This window comes from Alligator mississippiensis, chromosome 4 (assembly GCF_030867095.1).
Source record: "Alligator mississippiensis isolate rAllMis1 chromosome 4, rAllMis1, whole genome shotgun sequence".
Taxonomy (NCBI): domain Eukaryota; kingdom Metazoa; phylum Chordata; order Crocodylia; family Alligatoridae; genus Alligator; species Alligator mississippiensis.
The window spans coordinates 96,741,864-96,758,816 of record NC_081827.1 but is presented as its reverse complement, the minus strand read 5'-3'; the positions used below and the strand labels follow the sequence as shown (position 1 = coordinate 96,758,816).

Sequence of the window (16,953 nt, the reverse complement as noted above, 5' to 3'; positions counted from 1 at the left end):
ATAATTCATTTTATTTGATATGATTTTAAAAAAGGAGCAGGAGAAAGGCTGACAATGAAATATCAACAATTTTTTGAAATGTTAAAATAATTTTTGCTAAAAAAGAAAATTTTTACAAAACTGCAAAATTGTTCCATTTTGACTCCTAGGAAGCAGAAAAAATTTGAAGTTTTTCACCAGATTGTTCTTCTGTTTGTTATAATTATTCCATCAATTATTAGAAACCTGCCACCTCACTAATGTAGTAAGCAGAGAGGCAATTCTGTAGATGCATAGAAGTACAGCATGTTTTTTGTCATTTCACCTATCTCTGAAGACCCCAGACCTCTTGGGATAAGATATCTGAGTGGACTAGCCTTGTCTGGGAATGACGGGGTTAGGGAGGCAAGAATGTGCTGGGTCATAGGGCAGGAATGGATGTAATGCTAGGATTCTCTGCCTTTCAGGCCTTCCACAGACAGCTCATTGTTCCGCCCCCTGCTGCTCTTGTGTCCTGTAAACACTGGCTGTGGGTGGGAGAGGGGATAATGATGTTTCTCTTAATTACTGCAAGTAGGTTGAAGGCTGGAAATGGTTCAGGACCCTCAACTGAGACTTTAAGGCTATCCCCTAGCAAGACATAATGCTTGAAGGAGAAGCCAAACCAACAGGAGGCAGAAAACCAGACCAAGTCCAAGCTGAGCAGGAAGAGGCTTATCCCCATGGACAGGGAATATAGTTATGAGCACCACCTGCACAGCTGTTGGATACCAAACCAGCTGCACTTGCTGCTGTTCCAGCAATGGGAATCTCACTACACATCTCAGTCAATGCACATGAATCCTGTCTTGCAGCATCTCCTCTTATGGATATCAAGCTCAGCACACACAGCTCTGGCAACGCATGTCAACCTTTCCTGCTAAACATGTGCTAAGCATCATCTGGAACTTTTCCTGGGGTGCCTTCATACTGGTCTCCTATTCCAGTTCTGGGGAGCCTCCATTCATCCAGGTATGCCAGTGCCTGGAGACCTCAGTTCTGGTCCCTAGCATCCCATGCCTTTTCAGTCCTGAGATCCTGGTGACTTTGGGGGAAGTTGTCGGTTCCCAGGAATGCTATGGAATCAGAGAGAGGAAAGGCTGCCCTTTCCCTTTGATGAAGAACCATGTCTCAGATTCACACATTGAATCTGGCCATAACATTGCCAGAAAGAAGTCCCTATAACAGCAGTGGAGACCTCAATGCACCTTAAAAGCGGCAATTTTAGGCTAATCCTGCTTAAAAGGGTCACGTGTTGACAAGCCCAGTGAGAATTAGGGATGAGAGCCAGATGCTTCTCTTCCTTGTTAAGAGCATAGTTAGAGTTAGAGAGCATAACCCTGGCCTTCTGGCTTGTGACATGCTCATAACTTAAGCAGGGCTGTGTCTGACCAGTTCTTGGCTAGAAAATCTTCAGATCTTCAAATATTCTCGGCCAGAAAACCCAGATGCAGCAGAAAGCAGTGCCAGGAGCTCAGCAGGTGACCTATGCTAGTACTTTAGCAATGTCCCACCATGTTTCTAGGTAATGCAGTGCTGACAGAGGCACCCATCTTTCAAAAGACAGAGAAAGCCAAGGCCCTGAACTTCTCACACCCATTAAAGACCCTATGGCCAAATTTGTGAGAGCAAGCGTCAACCCTGCTGCCCTGGCTCTGTTCTAACTTTGACCAGTACATTCTGATGCTCTAAAACTTCTCCTTTAGTCTCTGTTGAACCAGGTCCAATTCTAATTGTTGGACAGCACTGCTGCCAGAGAGGAGCTGCCATGTCCCTCCCTAGCAGAGGCGGAAGTAAGGGGAGTGCATGTGTGGTGAAGAAACATTGCTCTCCAGTCTCTCCTTTGGCAGGCACTTACAGTACTTCAAAACAGTGCCTTCTCCTTCAGAACTGATACAGGAAGAATTCCTCTTCCTGTTTCAATGTATTTTAACTGCTACACCCCAGAAGTGGTTGCAGTTAGTGGCTGAGCCAGCCTTATGAAGCTGGCCTGTAAAATGCTTTGTAGCCTGTAGCTGAAAGATGCTCTGTGGAAATGCCAGTCGCTAATATTCTCATGTGACCCAAAGCCCTTTTGATTCCCTTGTCCTTGTTTTTCATTTCCTAGCCTGGCAGTTCATGACTGTTCTCATTCACTCCCTACCCACTCCTTCTGGCTGCTGGGGCCAGCTGTGTCCGTCTGGAGCTCTCCAAGTCTCTTGCTCCCACTTTTGCCCTGAACAAAGCTGGGAAAAATCTCCTAGAATGAGGAGAGACAAGGAGAAGGCACAGACATCAGGAGGGATGGGTAGAAAATGGAAAGGGTCTGGACCCTTCTTTGTGCCTTCTTTGGATAGAGAGGAAGCCAGGAGGCCTGGCTGCCTTCTGGTCAGTGCTCCCAGCAGGTGCTGATGTAGTTAAAGCCTCCCACCTGGAACCAACAGTCTGTGGGAGATTTGTGGATAGACTGCTGCCTCTTGTAAACGTGGAATAGACCTGACAAGCCGCCATCACAGTCACTGCTCTCCAAGAGCCAGGTAAGCTCTTCCCTTTCTCCTTCATTGTACAATTCTCTTCTGAGAGCTGCATCAAGAGGCCAAAGGGCAGGGGAAAATCTGAGACTTCCTTGAGCTGTTCAGGACTTTACATCTGAGGCTGCCCTTGCTCTGGCCAGCTAGTTCAGTATCCTCGGGAGATACTACAGAGAAAAGCAAAGTAACCCCGAAGAACACTGCTGGATAATTCTGGTGGGCTTGGGGGAATTTCTTCCTGACCCTAGCTGCTGCTTAGTGCATGCCCAGAAGCAGATTGGTTGACAGCCCCTGTAGTTGTCATTCTTCAAGGCAGGGTTGAGGTATCCTGGTAGAGGGCAGTATGTGGAGGAACCAGTTATGACCTTGCCTATTCGGTCCAGCCAGTGCAGGCCTTGCTAGTAGCATTAATCTGCTCTGCTGTGCAGATGGAGACTGATGCTTCCTTTGAATTTGTTTCTCTAGGAAAAATAGAAGTACCAAGAGTTTGGGATGGACAAGGACTTGGCTTCTTCCCCTCACAGGGTCCGCAAATATAATCCCACTCTGGGAGCTGCTCCCAGCCCCAGTCGCATCCCAGGGTTGCCTGTCCGGCCCATGGGAAGTGGGGGACTGGTGCCTCTCAGTCCTGTGCTGAGGAAAGAAATCCGCCTGGACTCTTCCAGCCAGGATGCCACCCGGCAGATCCCCCTTGTGAAGGGGAGACCAAGCACCAAGCCCAGCTGCAGGGTTGGAAGCTCCAAGGAGCTGAGCAGAGCGGAGCTGCCCATCCCGTGCCCTCTCCCTGCTGTCCCCAAATCTCAACCATGGATAGCAGCCAATGGTTTGGCACCCAGGAAACTGTGTGCTATCTCACTAACGCTCCGCCGCAGCAGCTGTGACCCTCCACCTGACCGGCGTCTCCTCTCACCAGGCACAGTGAGAAGGGAGCTCCGGGCTCCACTGGGGAAGGAAAAACTAGGAAGAGGGGAGGTGCCTTTGCCATGTCTGCAGCCACTGCCAGGGTTACCAACACTGCCCCAGCGGATGCCCCTTGGCTGCATGGAGATGAGAACGGACATCAGGCAAAACAGTGCCCTAGCACCAGGCTCAGAGATGCCCGCCACTTTGCTACACTCTGGCCCACGCTTTCGGAGATGCTTGGCCCCTATTTCTCCGCTTCCTCCTGTGCCACATCCCATGGACCCATCTATGACAGAAGGGGATAAAGAAGACCATGCGACTGCCAATCAGTACAGTGACCACCACAGCACAGACGCTCCCCCAGGGCTTGCTGGCAGAGAGAGGATGCCAAGCCCTGTTTTTAAGTTGTGTTCAGAGAGGAAGGCTCTGAGGGGGCAGCTCTCTGCAGCAGATACCACAATGCCTAGTGTTATGGGCACAGCTGGGTCAGCATGTAAGTCCAAAGAGGGGAACTAGATTCAGTTGGGTTTGGAGGGAGAGTGGGGTGAGGGGGCTTTTCTTGAAACATGGGGACATATGAAGGAAATAAAAGGGAAGAGAGAACTGTTTGACATGTTCACAGTTCATGGAATCATATCCTGACTTCGTAATGTTTTGCATATTGATGTCCCAGCTACCACACAATCCTGCTGGAGCAAGAAATACTGCCAGAATGGGGCCAGTTGGTTTTTTCTTTGTCAGATTCTTCTGGATGATTTTCCTTCCTTTGATTTTTTTTATCACACTTCATAATATTAATGGTACATTTATACATAGTACCTAAAGGGCTAATGAAGGATCAAAAGAGGTAAACATATTACTGGTATAAATAATATGAGAAATAGTACATGAGAAAAAAATGTTACAGATAGCTGCCTGCCTATCTATAACATGCAGTTGATGCTTCTTAGATGTCACCTGGCTCCAGTTCTCTGCTCCTCCCTCCCTGTGCTAGTTATAGGGTCACAGTGATATCCTCTCTCAACACCCCTTAGTCTCTGAGACTGCTCAGGGACCTGATCTGCCCATGGTATACCTCCTTACCTACGACAGAGAGATCTAGTATCCTGTTAGATGCAAGAGCTATTGATTAACCGTTTCATAACACATCCAGTATTCATTTATAAGCAATTTATATTTTTCCCCTCAATATAAAGTAGATACAATAATGACTTGAAAAATAAGAGGGGTTTTTTAAGCCTTATCAAGAAATAAATCTGTTAGCACTTGATGGCCACCCCTGGGCTGGCCTTCCTCCAAGGGGATTCCATCCCTGGTGCATGCTGGAATGTCACAGCAGGGATGGGCAAACTTTTTTTTGATTGTGTGTTGATAACTTGAACGGAAAAGGTAGCTGATGCTTTTTAGGTGATTGTGTGACAAACAGAGGAATAACTAATTGAGGGCAATGCTCCAGCTATCTCAGGCACCTCTCCTTCATCATGGCACCTGTGCTTGATGAAACCAAGGATGAATCTCTCGACAACTGGGGCCTGGGCACTTTCAGAGGAAAGCCCCTTCCTGGGGAATTCCTGGCCACCAGATATCAGAAAAAGCATTTATGGCCAGGTTTCAAATTGATGTCTCTGAGCAGGCCCTTCCTGCAGGGATGGTGATTCCACAGCAGCCTGGCAGAACTTCCTCTAGGCAATAACAGTGGAATAATCCCACCCCTGAGAGTGGTAGATATCGTGGGAGGAATGGAGGGCATAGCCCTGTCAGGCAGAAATTAATTTCCTTAATCCTGTTTGTGGGGCCTAGGTAGCATGCTGCCAAGTGTAGTATAAATGCTCAGACAGATGGGCGGACATCATGTGCTGGAAACAGAAATTTGAGATCCGATTTGTAGTTAGCCCCTAAATTCACTCTGACGTCAGGTAGACGCAAGAGGCCAGATACATGGGCAGCTGCTTACCCTCGTGGAAAATCCATGCAAAGTGCTGCCACTCTGATTTAGCAGTGCTCTACACCCCGCCTTGTGCCAGCTGTCCCCTGCTCTCTGCTCCTTCCTCCCTGTGCTAGACACAGGGTCACGGTGATAAGCCCTTTCAGCACCCCCTAGTCTCTGCTGCCCAAGGACCTGATGTGTCCCTGGTATAAGTGACAGAAGCTCACAGGCCCTTCTATGGCACTGCAGCCTGGAAAAGCAGGAAAGTGGTGTCCTCCCTCCCACCTCATCTCTGCCCCCAGCACTTCTCTGCATCAGAGACTGCGAGGAGGAGTGGCTGCTCTGTGTCAGGCAGGTGAGGACCCTACACCAGATGGGAGAGGACTTCCCTGAGGGGTCAGTTTTGCCCATTCAGATGCCTTTTGTCCCCACCACTGGAGCAGCACAGAGTCAAAAAATCAGACCAGCTTTTCGCAGGAGGAAGGCAAGCCAGAATCCAGCCCAGCAACCCCCGCAGAGATGCATGTTAGATCCATCTACCTCAACACTCATCTGCAGACACAGGCAGGCTCGTCTTGACACATGCACAAAGGCACAGAAAGACACAGATGCCTACAGGCACACACAGAGACATACTGTATGCACAGTGACACAAAGACACAGATCTCCTTGCCCATGCTGACACACAGGCATTAGCCTGCAGACTCAGCCTCTCCATTGCCCTCCATACTCACATCCTGGGATGCGGGCTCACACTCTGCTTCTGTGTCTGGCCAGCATGGATAGCAACCAGATACCCTGGAGTGGTGGTGCCTAAGGACAAAATCTCCAGGCTGGGATACCTGATTGGCTTCAGCTGATTGCTTCTGATTTTCCGCTGTGTCAGTGAGGCCACAATCTAGCCTTGGGACTGAGATCCCCTACAGGATTCCCTGCCTATTCTTAGTGCTTTCTTAGCACAGCCCTCCAGCAGCCTGGGAAAGGGTTAAACATCCCTCTGAATAAACAACTGGCTATGTCTAGAGATGCTCTGCAGGCAGAAGCATATGAGAATCGCTTGGGAATAGGGAGGAGAAGAGGGAGGGAAAATGGGTGTGGGGGAAGCATTTTCAGGGCATGTCTAGCCCATTCATTACAGCACCTCCCTTCCCCACTCTCGTGCCCACCAATCCAGGGAAGGTCTCTCAGCAGCTGGGCTGAAGTCCTAGATCCTAGGAAAGGAGGGAGGCAGAGCGTAGGGGAGATTTTGCAGGGATGTTTAATATTCAGGTCACATGACCATGGCAGCAGTGGCAGCAGAAGCATTCTTGCTTATCTGAAATATCCAGTGGAGGAGAGGAAAAAAAAGAGAGAGAAGGAGAAAGAGAGAGAGAAAAGCAGAGCCTCTTAGCCAGCCAGGCTGCATCGGTGTCAGGATAAAAAGTGGGGGGGAAATCCCACCCCTCAGGAGCAGATTCAAAGACAAAGAAAGATTCATGTTCAAAGGTAAGTGGTCCATGCGGATGCTCGCGTGGTTCTGGCAGGGCTTAGAGATGCTGGAGGGATACCCTGATGGTGCAACCTCGCACACACCACCATGCACCCATACACCACCATGGACACTCTGCATGCAGGCTTTGGAGGCTGGGGAAGGATGGAAAAACATTTCGTTCATGCCTTTCTCTTTCAATGGCTAAATCTGGTGTGAAGGAGAGAGCAGGGGCGGTTGCAGCAGTGATGCTGAAGAGCGGTCACAGAGGCTGCTCCAAAGGAAGGAAATGATCCTAGCTGGTCCAGGGGTGGGAAAAAAATGCAAGCTGCTTTGTAACTGGCTCGGCCCTTGCCATTCACAGGCGGTCGCTCTCTGAGCAATATGAATGTCACAGTCTAATCCCCAGGCATCAGAGGGGACAGAGTGGGTGGGGTAGGGCTCCTCAACACACACGTGGGCCCCGGGGGCTGAGAGGGAATTAGAAGCTCATGATCCCAGGCCCCAGACTGGAGAGCACTCTCAGCGTTCCTGTGGAATATCCTCCCAAAGTGGGTGGTGGGATTCACTGACTGCAAGCTATCCATTGTCAGAGCCCTTTAAACCTAGGTTAGATGAGACAACAAAGAGCAAGCCTAGAGCAGGAGTGGCGGACTGGGGAACAATGCCCTAGTAAGTTGCCTTTATTTCTGGTGTCTGTATCTTCACTGAGGCTCCAATATGCTCTGCCCTAAATTCACCACAGGTTGGGGAGACGGGTTTCTGTCCAGCCTCGGAACAGCTGAATTCTGTGGAGGGCACAGCTAAAGAAGGCTGACTTTGGGGAGCTTGGGGAGCAGGCTCAAGGAGGTGGAATAAGTTTCTCTTTCCCACTTGTAATGCCCCTGTCCTTAGTTGGTGGAGAAAAAAAAATTACTGCATTATGACTATTCAATGTTGCTAGGCACTGGCTTGGACTGGAGTGACCTGCAGTGTAGACTGCACGATAATTATATGGAATAAACAGCTACTTTGAAATCCCGAGACCTGGGGGTTATTTTTCTAATGCATGGACAAGTAAAGACAATGTTACATACACCATCTCTCTCTTTGAATTACTATTACTATAATACCTCTCTGTTTGAATAGTAAGGCCTGCAGGATGCATGGATATTTTGCTTTGATAGCAGCCCTTTAGTTTCCCAGGGATGGAGATTAGTGTATGTGGGGCTAAATCCTGTGACTGTGAAATCAAAGGGCCTCATTCTCATTTACAGACTGAGGCCTTTTAGCTATCTTGTCAGCAGAAAGGGCCTTCAAGAGCATGAAAGCTGCCAAGGCAGTGTATGGGGGACTTCATTTAAATGGGAATTTTGCCTCTGGCTTCAGTAAGGGCAGGCCTTTGCTGAATGGAAGGAGACAGACACTCTAGGTGTATTACAGGATAATTAAATAGTATTTCATTACCAGAAGCTGGGTTTTTTTGTGGTTGACTGGCTCTTCCTTTCCCTCTGTGATACCACTCAGACAAAGAACAGGAGGCAGAGGAAGGTGACGGAGGGACTTTTTCATATCTAGGTTATTGGTTCTAATCTGCCCCTAGGAAAAACTTGACTGAAAGTCATTGCCATCTGCTCTCCATTCAGTGTCATGAGTTTGGGACTATCTTCAGGGCTATGTGACTACTGTAAATGTAAGTGGTGGACTCATTAGATGAATGAATGTTAATGATGCCAAACAGTAGGTGTGATGATGACTATTTATTATTTGGCAGCACTCACAGTGTTCTTATCCACAGACCTCAATGTACATGACTCACTGTAAAGAACAGGGAGCCAGCTGTACCATTCTCTTTGAACACATCCCTCATCAGGGGTTAGACCCCTTGCTTTTACTTGCTTTGGGGTGAAATCTCACAATTCTCCTATTCTTAGGGCACAGATAATTTGCCATGAGGCAGAGGTGGGCAGGGTTTTACTATGTGTCAGCTGCTCTGCTGTAAGTTCCCATAGCCATGTGCTCACCCAAAAGCGTAACTAAGAATTTTGGCACCGGGGGGTCAGAGGTGCTGGGCTGGGGTGAGCTGGGGGTTGAAGTGCCACTAGAAAATCTCTCCTCATGGGTCACTGCCATGGCCACTGATGCTGTTGCCTTAGTGCAGGCTTCTGGCACGCAGGTCACTGCTGCCACGATGTGGATTGCTTCTGTCACCCCAAGAGAGCCACTCTCCCACCCCAGCTTGCCATTCTTGTACCCCCTCTATATCAGTGTCCAGGGCTGGTACCATGCTTGCTACCCCTATTTATGCTACTATGCTCACTTCATGATACATAAAAGTAAACCTGTGGTAGCTTAGCCCTCAAGTCAAGCCCAAAAGCTTTGAAATCACTGGCTTTATGGCTTTACCTACCTATGGGGAAGTGTGTTGAAACTGTCTACTTCCCTCTGACAGTCCAATACACTATCTTGGGAGTCAGATAAAGAAATACCACACTGTATGAGATCAGTACTTGTTAGTGAACACCCCAACATTTGTCACAGTATGATAGTGCCATCCATGGGTAGATCTAGGATTTTGAAAAAGAGGGTAAAGGTGGTGTGGCACATCCTCACATAATACAACACACATATTTCTCCACTTAAAAAAAACCTACAAGCTTTACTAATAAGGGGCTAGACCTATATTATTCAGTTTATGATCAAAGCAAAAAACAAATGTATTTATTGGAACACACACTAATTTGCTAGAGTATATATAAAGTTTTAAAAACCATAACAAACTAGGCAAAAATAGGCAAAGGCTATTGTATCATTAGTCCTTTAGTCATTATAGTTACACATACATCTCTTATTCAGATTGATAAAACAAAATCTAGCCTTCCTGAGTGTCTTGACAGTGCCTCCATTACTTCCTTGTCAGTCATTTCTACACCTGAGTGACTATTACTACACCTGAGTTAAGGTTTTTAGCTAGAGCTAAAAACATCCTGCAGGGCTGGGAAACAGAAAAGAGGCATTAACAGGAATGGTTAACAGTTGCAGAAGAAAGGATAGTTTGAACATTGAAACATCAAGACCATTAAAGAGGAGAGAGGGTTGTTAAAACCTGTGGAGGAGAGAAGGATTTACTGGAATCAGGGAGATGATAATGAGCCATGAAGTGAATTGACTCAGCACTGCCTGACTAGAAATGCCACTGCCCCTCCTAGGCAGCTGGTTTTAAAGTTTAGGTGAGGCCCGCGATGTTTTTGGGCAGAGTGCCAAAAACACACACAACCACGACTTGTAAGATGTTGGTATGTCAGGGGCGGATGGCAGGGGAGGCCTGAGGGGCCTGATCCTTTTTGTGGCAGTGCTGCTCCAGCTCCTTCCTTGCCATCTGCTCTGAGGTGCATGTGCACCTGCTGCCAGCAAAGAGCCAGGCTGAGGCTCCACAGACCCCAGTGCACCCACTTGCAGCCTCCTGGCTGCCTGCCACAGCCGGCCCAGGCTCTGGGCAGGCCCTTGCTGCCCGCCACAGTGTCTGGGCTGCTCATACTAGGCAGCAGAGGGGCTGCAAGCAGCTGTACCAAGGTCCCCAGAGCCCTGGCCCGGCTCATTGCCAGCAGCAGGTGCATGCATACCTCCAGGCAGATGACAAGGAAAGGGCCAGGGCCACACTGCCACAACAAAGATTGGGCCTCTCACGGCTCCCCCGCTGCCTGCTCCAAGGCACACATGCCAGGCAAAATGCTTTCATGGCCATACTCTGGCACAGGTGCTGGGGATTGTCTACCCCTGGTTTAGGTGAAGCAGGAATCAAAGGGGGCATGCAACTGCACCACTGCACCGCTCCTCCCTTCCCCTCCCCTCCCCTCCCCTCTCCTCCCCAGTGCCCCAGACACGCTAATGGTACCACCCTTGTTTTACTGTTATAATGACAGTGGGACACATGTTCACATCACAAAGACACCAGAGCAGTTCGCACTGTAGGCCCCATGCTGGCAATTTTATTACAGAGATCAAAGGTGCCTGGGTCATGGTAATTCTGCAAGCTCAGGGCTTCTGTACTGAATGGGATACAAGAAGGGAGAATAAGGAACAATAGAGAGAGGCAATGAAGCATTGCCAAACTCAAACTTTTTAAAATCATGAGCCAGCCCCCACCCAGATCTTGAGATCTGTATAAAAGTCAGGAGATATTTTAAAAATTATAAGTGGGGAGATCTTTTCTTTTGGTTTTGTGGGTGCAAGTCACTTTATAGTTTCAAACTTTCCTTAGCAACTGTGAGGGGTAGAAACTTACAGTTTTAGATTGAGAAAGCTGAGATTCTCTCATGACTTTTTGACTCCAACAGGTTGGGCTGAATGAAGAACACCAAATACATAAGTAGACTCTCAGTTGAACCCCAAGAGCTGGCTTCCTTGGGGATGGGAGGACAAGGGCTCTAGCAATACGATGATAATGCAGTTACTTGTGGCAAACTTCTTGGAGCCTTGTTTATGGCTTCCTCCTCACCAACTAGAGTAGAAAAAAGGAAGATGATGAGTGAGTGACTCACTGGTGGTAGGCAGTGAAGGGCTCAAAGCCTAGGGTAGAGATGGGAACGCAATTCCCTTGTTTTCACGGATGTTCCCAGGCACTCGTGATTTATTCTTGTGCCTCAGTAAGAGATGTCTGTTCAGCTTAGTGAGCTAGTGAGCTATATCATTAGAAACCAACCTTTTTGTCAGGCATGTCACAAATTGGCCCCACACACTCCCCAAGTGTCACTTCAGTGCCTTTCTCCTGCCCAATTTGCTGCTCTGCTTTCTGCTTCCTTCCCTCTGCTCCCTGCCCAATTTGTTTCTCTGTTTGCTGCTTCCTGTCCCGTCAGCCACTGTTCTGCTTGTCCCCTGATCTGTTGTGTATCACACAAGCGAGGCTGCCCAATGCCCATGCCACTTGTGGCACCTCTGCCATACGTTGGCTGCCCCGGAGCTACATGATAAGGACAAATATTGGTTATTGAATATATTTGTCCCCATGCCTAGCTCTGATGGCCATGTATCTCGGGTATTTTCATGGCTCCCTTACTGTTGTCTTTCATCCTTTAATAGTTTCATCCTTGAAGCACTCTGTGGGCTAGGGATGGGAAACAGAGGTACTAAGAGGCTAAGCAACTTGCCAAATATCACCCAGGAGGTCAGGGACAGACAAGAGACATGACCCCCACCTCTTCTGAATCCCCAATTTACTCTCTAACCACTGGACCATCTTTCTTTTTTCTTCTACTTCCTGTTGGAGGTAGGGGTATTTTCTGTTTTTTTGAAGGTCCTCCACTGCAGCCACCAACTTTCTAGTGCAAATGCTTGCCCATTTTAGGATGCGGAGACTGACAGACGTTTCCCAGAGAGTGAGCAAGGGATGCCTCTGTGACTGTCATGTGGTGGTGTCTCAAGGTGGAGAGCAGGAGGGAGCACTGCTGGATGGTGCTGGCAGCAAACCATGGTGTAGAGGCTATTTGGCCACCAAGGGTCAGATAGGAGGGTCAGACAGGAGATGTTTCCACTTGGCTGGAAAAGTGGGGTCAGTTCAGGAGCACTTATACCATGGGTCTGGGAGAAGTTCGTTTAATGTAGGGGAGTGAATGAGTTTGACAACTGGGAAGAGTACAACGATCTGGTTTTTCTCATCCTTAGCCTTCCCTGTCCCTCTGCTTCCTTTCTCCTTATAGACCTCCTCTATGTCTTCATTCCTCTAAGGTCTCCCACCTTTCCCCTTCTTCCCCAGCCTTCCTGTTCCCTTCCATGTTATTCTCACTTCCCCAGGGCCAATATGTTTGCCTCTGTTAGGTCCTGATGAGACCCAGGCTTTGAGCCAAAGGCTGGGACATCATCTGAGATCCTATCCATGGGCCTCAGCAGGAACAAGGCAAGTGACATTTCTCCATAGTCCAGCAGATGCAGTGGACTCCCCTGTTTTACTGAAGTCAAGGGTGGGCACAGATGGAAGTGAAGGCAGTCACAACAGGGAGAAGGGATGGGCAGACTAGATTGAAACTAAAACAAAACTGTGGTTGAAACAGTAAGGTAGGGCTGGAAGGTGCCTCCCAAACTATCAAGTCCAGTCCTCAGGCAATAACTTGTCCAAAGGGTCTGCAAGGACTTCCATGACCTTTCTTAAATATCACAACCACAAATCCCCAGGGAAAAACAAGCTAGCATGGGTTACAGGAAGACAGCAAAAGAGAGGGAAGGCACTACCATGTGGAAGTTGTTAAGCAAAATGACATAAAATGGGTTAGGACATTGCTAGTCAAAACTAGGACAGTGAGCAAAGCTGTCTACTCACCCTAGAAGGGCTGCATTCAGGAACAATGTGTATCCGCATTGTTCCTGAATGTTGTATCCACATATCTGCAAGGCTTCAGAGACAACAGTAGAAAATGGAAGAACTGCTGGGCCCAGCCTGAAGGTCACTGGCATTCCCACGTGTGGGATGTCAAGAGGAAGGTGGTGAGTCAGGAGAGGAAGAGGAGGTTGAGCAAATAGAGCTAGAGAGCTGGCTGGTTGAGCTCTTCCTGGTTTCTCTGATATCAGGGTTTCCTGGCTGGCAGCAACTTTGAGAAAGCTGGGAAAAGACAACCTGAGCCTCCAGGGATGGTCTGTCAGCATGAAAATCACAAACTAGTTGTGATGGGCGTACGAGTGAATTCCAGATGGTAAAAGCCCAGCTCGGCAGCTACTGCCATAACACAGCAGCTGCGGCAGGGAGAATAGGGAGTTCACAGTTGCCCTGGTGGATATGACTGGGGGGTCTCTCTAGCCTCTGTGTCCCCCACCCAAGCTAAAGCCAGATGCTGTGGACAAGGGTAAAAACACCTGCTTGATTTGTAAATGCAGGAAGGGAGATTTCTTCCTGACCCTCTTTCTTTCAACAAGCAAGGGTGGATTAAGGTTAAATGGAGCCAGATTAAGGCTAAATGGGGCCAGGAGGCCTCCTTAGTCAGGAGGCCCTGAGCCATAATCTGCCTCAGCCACTATTTACAATGCAGCCCTGGGCAAGTACTGAGCCAGGGGGTTCTCAAAGGGCTCCAGGGAGAGGTTTGAAGAAAGCTGAAGCCTTTTGGTAAAAAAAGGTTTGTTGTTTTTTTTTTCTCAAAGTCTTCTCATTTAATGTAAACTGCTTCTGAAGTGCCTTAAACTGAAGTGGGAAAAGGGACTCTGATTCTGGGATAAGGCAGCTCACACTGGGCATTATACTTGAAGATTGATATGGGTTTATTTAAAGCAGGGGTGTTCAACTCATTTGGCTCAGCAGACCAGGTGCAAACTGTGGGGCTTCTTGCGAGCTGGATAACCCGCCTCTGGCAGTGGGCAGCAGCTGATTGGTTTGACTGCTGGAGCCACTGCACTGGCATGGCTCTAGAGCTCAGGGGATGAACGCTGCTGCCAGTTGTCCCCACTTTTTTTCTGCTGCTGATTTTAGTCATCAATGACAACCAAAGACCCTGAATTCAGCTGGCAGGGGGGAAAGTAGTAGTGGGATTCATTCCCCGGGTCATGGAGTTGTGCCAACACAATGATTCCAGCAAACATGCCAACAGCCCTGCAGGACAACCTGGGCTTAAGGCATAGACCTATAAATAATTCACTGCAAGGAAAAGAAAGTGAGACTTTATAGCATATCAGCTACTCCATGGTAACTGCCCATGTGCACAGCCTTTGATAAGTGGTTGGTAAAGCTCATTGACTTGTCCTTTTCAATGAGGGCTAAGCTACTGTGAGTTTGCTTCCATTTTCTGTGAGGTGAGAATAAGTAAATAGGCAATTTCAAAAGAATGGCTGATGTTAAGTAAAGCCCTTTCCCTTTGTACCAGTGCCAATGGTTAACTATTTGTATGCCCATCCCCTCATAATGGTAAACTCGTGGTGGTAAATTCCTCCATGTAGACAAGTCCTGATTGACTGCAGAGGGCTTTGAGAAGGGAAGTGCCACTGTAAATTCTTCAATCACCCAGAAAAACCCTTCCTCCTGGCTTAAGAATATCTTGAAACACTCCCTAAACATCCTTCCACCTGACGTTCCTTCCATACCCTAGAAATGTATTACTGCTACAGCTTCTTCCCTAGATTTTTGTAAATGGTTCCTCTAGTACGGGGGCGGGGGGGGGCAACCTGCAGCAGAGGTGCCACAAGTGGCATGGGGAGCCTCTGTATATGGTATAGGGAGGGGACAGACAGCTGCAGGTAGGGCAGGAAGTAGAAAGCAGAGTGAACAAGAAGCACAGAGCAGGGAGCAGAAAGCAGAGCAGCAGATTTGGCAGAGAAAGGGACTCAGAATGACACTTGGGAAGGCCACTCCTGCCAAAAAGGTTGACCTCCCTTGTTCTAGGCCTGCAGTTGTGGCTGTCTGTTCCTCCAAAGGCAGTGCATGTCATACACCAAATGGCAGTCGCACCACAGGATTGATCAGCTGCTCCTCTGGATTTCTGGCTGCTGGCAGGTGTATTGGGGGAAGCAAGTGAAGACATGGGAGGGACTGACTGAAAGGGATAATTTAGCATGTATCATTTTGACTGCAGTAGCATCCCAAATGTGCCAGGTGGTTTCTGATCAAAGATAGACACTGTTCTCATACTGAAAAACTGACTACAAAAAGTTGGGGGGAAAGGGTCAATGTGTAAGATCAGAGTGACAATAGCCCTATGTCTCACTAGGTCATGTCTGCATTGTTTTCCTAAGTTTAAAACATTGTATTTCCTCACTTCAGTTTCTTTCCAGTTTCAACCTCGGTGCCTTCCCTCACAACTAATTTCCAACTTGAGTTCCAGTGTTCTCACGCCCACTCTGTCCCAGCACTAGCCCTCTCCCTCTGAAGATATGAGCTATTCATTAATTGATGGAGATAAGTAAATGATTGATGACCCCAAGCAGAATCTGCTATAACCCAATAAGGGGAAAGAACCTCAGACTCCATGAAGCCCATTTGGGAGAGACTTTGCTGTTGTCTATCTATTTTACAGAAGACCCTAAGAGACAGGGAAGGGGCAGGGAGAGAGAGATGGAGTCACTAAGTTTCTTTGTAGGCACTTCCAAGTATGTGGGTCTTCAGAAGACATGTAAACAAGCAGGAGCTGGCCTTGTGAATCAGCTTGGAGAAGGTCTGTCTTGTAGACAGGCATGTACAAGAAAGCATGGAGATGTATGTGAGAGAAGCAGACAAATGGGTCCTCCCAGTGGGAGTGATGGAGCCAGGGGAGACATGAAAGGAGGCAAAAATAGATAAGCAGAGTGTGACCAGACTGCCTAGGGCTTTGATGGCAATTGAAAGAAGCTTGAATTCAGTATGGTAGCAAAGGGAAAGTGTTCTACTACTAGCTTCAACTGCCAGTGTAGTTGTTGGTGAATGGTAGCCACTGATACAACCAGCCTCTAAGAACCTCAACCATAGGACCTCATAGGCTGTGATGGTGAAGAACAGTAAGTCAGAAGCCTCAGATAGGTGCCAGTCCATAAAGGGCCCCAATGGTAAAATCGTGACCCTAATTCATGTCCAGCAAATGAATATTTAATACTACCCTCAACCTTACTGACCAGTAATATAGAAGGGCAGAGGGACTTATAGAGCTGTCTCTTGAATAACAATTCTTTCCACTGTCTCCTGTATAGGGCCAGCAGACACCAGGACTGACGCAGCTATGTCTGACCTGGTGCCGGAGCCCCGGCAAAAACCAGTAGTGCCGATGAAACCTGTTAGCATTAACTCCAATCTGCTGGGCTACATTGGGATCGACACCATCATTGAGCAAATGCGCAAGAAGACCATGAAAACAGGATTTGACTTCAACATCATGGTTGTAGGTAGGAAGGGTTATGGAGGCTTATAGAGGTCTGTGGGGGAGCATAAGCAATGCTTCACCCTGGCTTGGAGGGCAATCCCAAAGGTACAGGCTGGAGAGATGATCAGGCACAGAGTGTTTTTGTGGATATGGGTGAAGAATAGATGCTTTAACATGAGACCAAGCCTAGTTCAATTAGATCTCTAGTTCACTTTCAGTAATTCTCCTTAACATACATGTTGAGAGGGAAAAGATCTCACCACACTGAACTGACATCTTCTATGGGGTTAAGTTCCTAGGCCTATTGTTATCATCACACAGCTGCAGTATGTACAAGATCACTTG

General features: G+C 48.1%; 1 protein-coding gene across 3 annotated transcripts in view; it reads left to right on the top strand.

The window, feature by feature from the left end:
* The first annotated feature begins 2,192 nt into the window (after positions 1-2,192).
* The window catches only part of SEPTIN3 (septin 3), a 35,220-nt gene continuing 20,459 nt past the window's right edge, over positions 2,193-16,953 (top strand). For 2 of the 3 annotated variants that reach the window (XM_019489672.2, XM_019489671.2), the window contains exons 1-3: positions 2,193-2,534; positions 2,994-3,924; positions 16,439-16,630. In XM_019489672.2, coding sequence (XP_019345217.2) covers positions 3,021-3,924; positions 16,439-16,630 — 1,096 coding nt within the window. In that variant the 5' untranslated portion in view covers positions 2,193-2,534; positions 2,994-3,020. Of the gene's footprint in view, positions 2,535-2,993; positions 3,925-5,097; positions 6,844-16,438; positions 16,631-16,953 lie in introns of those variants that run through there. The other variant, XM_019489673.2, reaches the window with a different exon arrangement.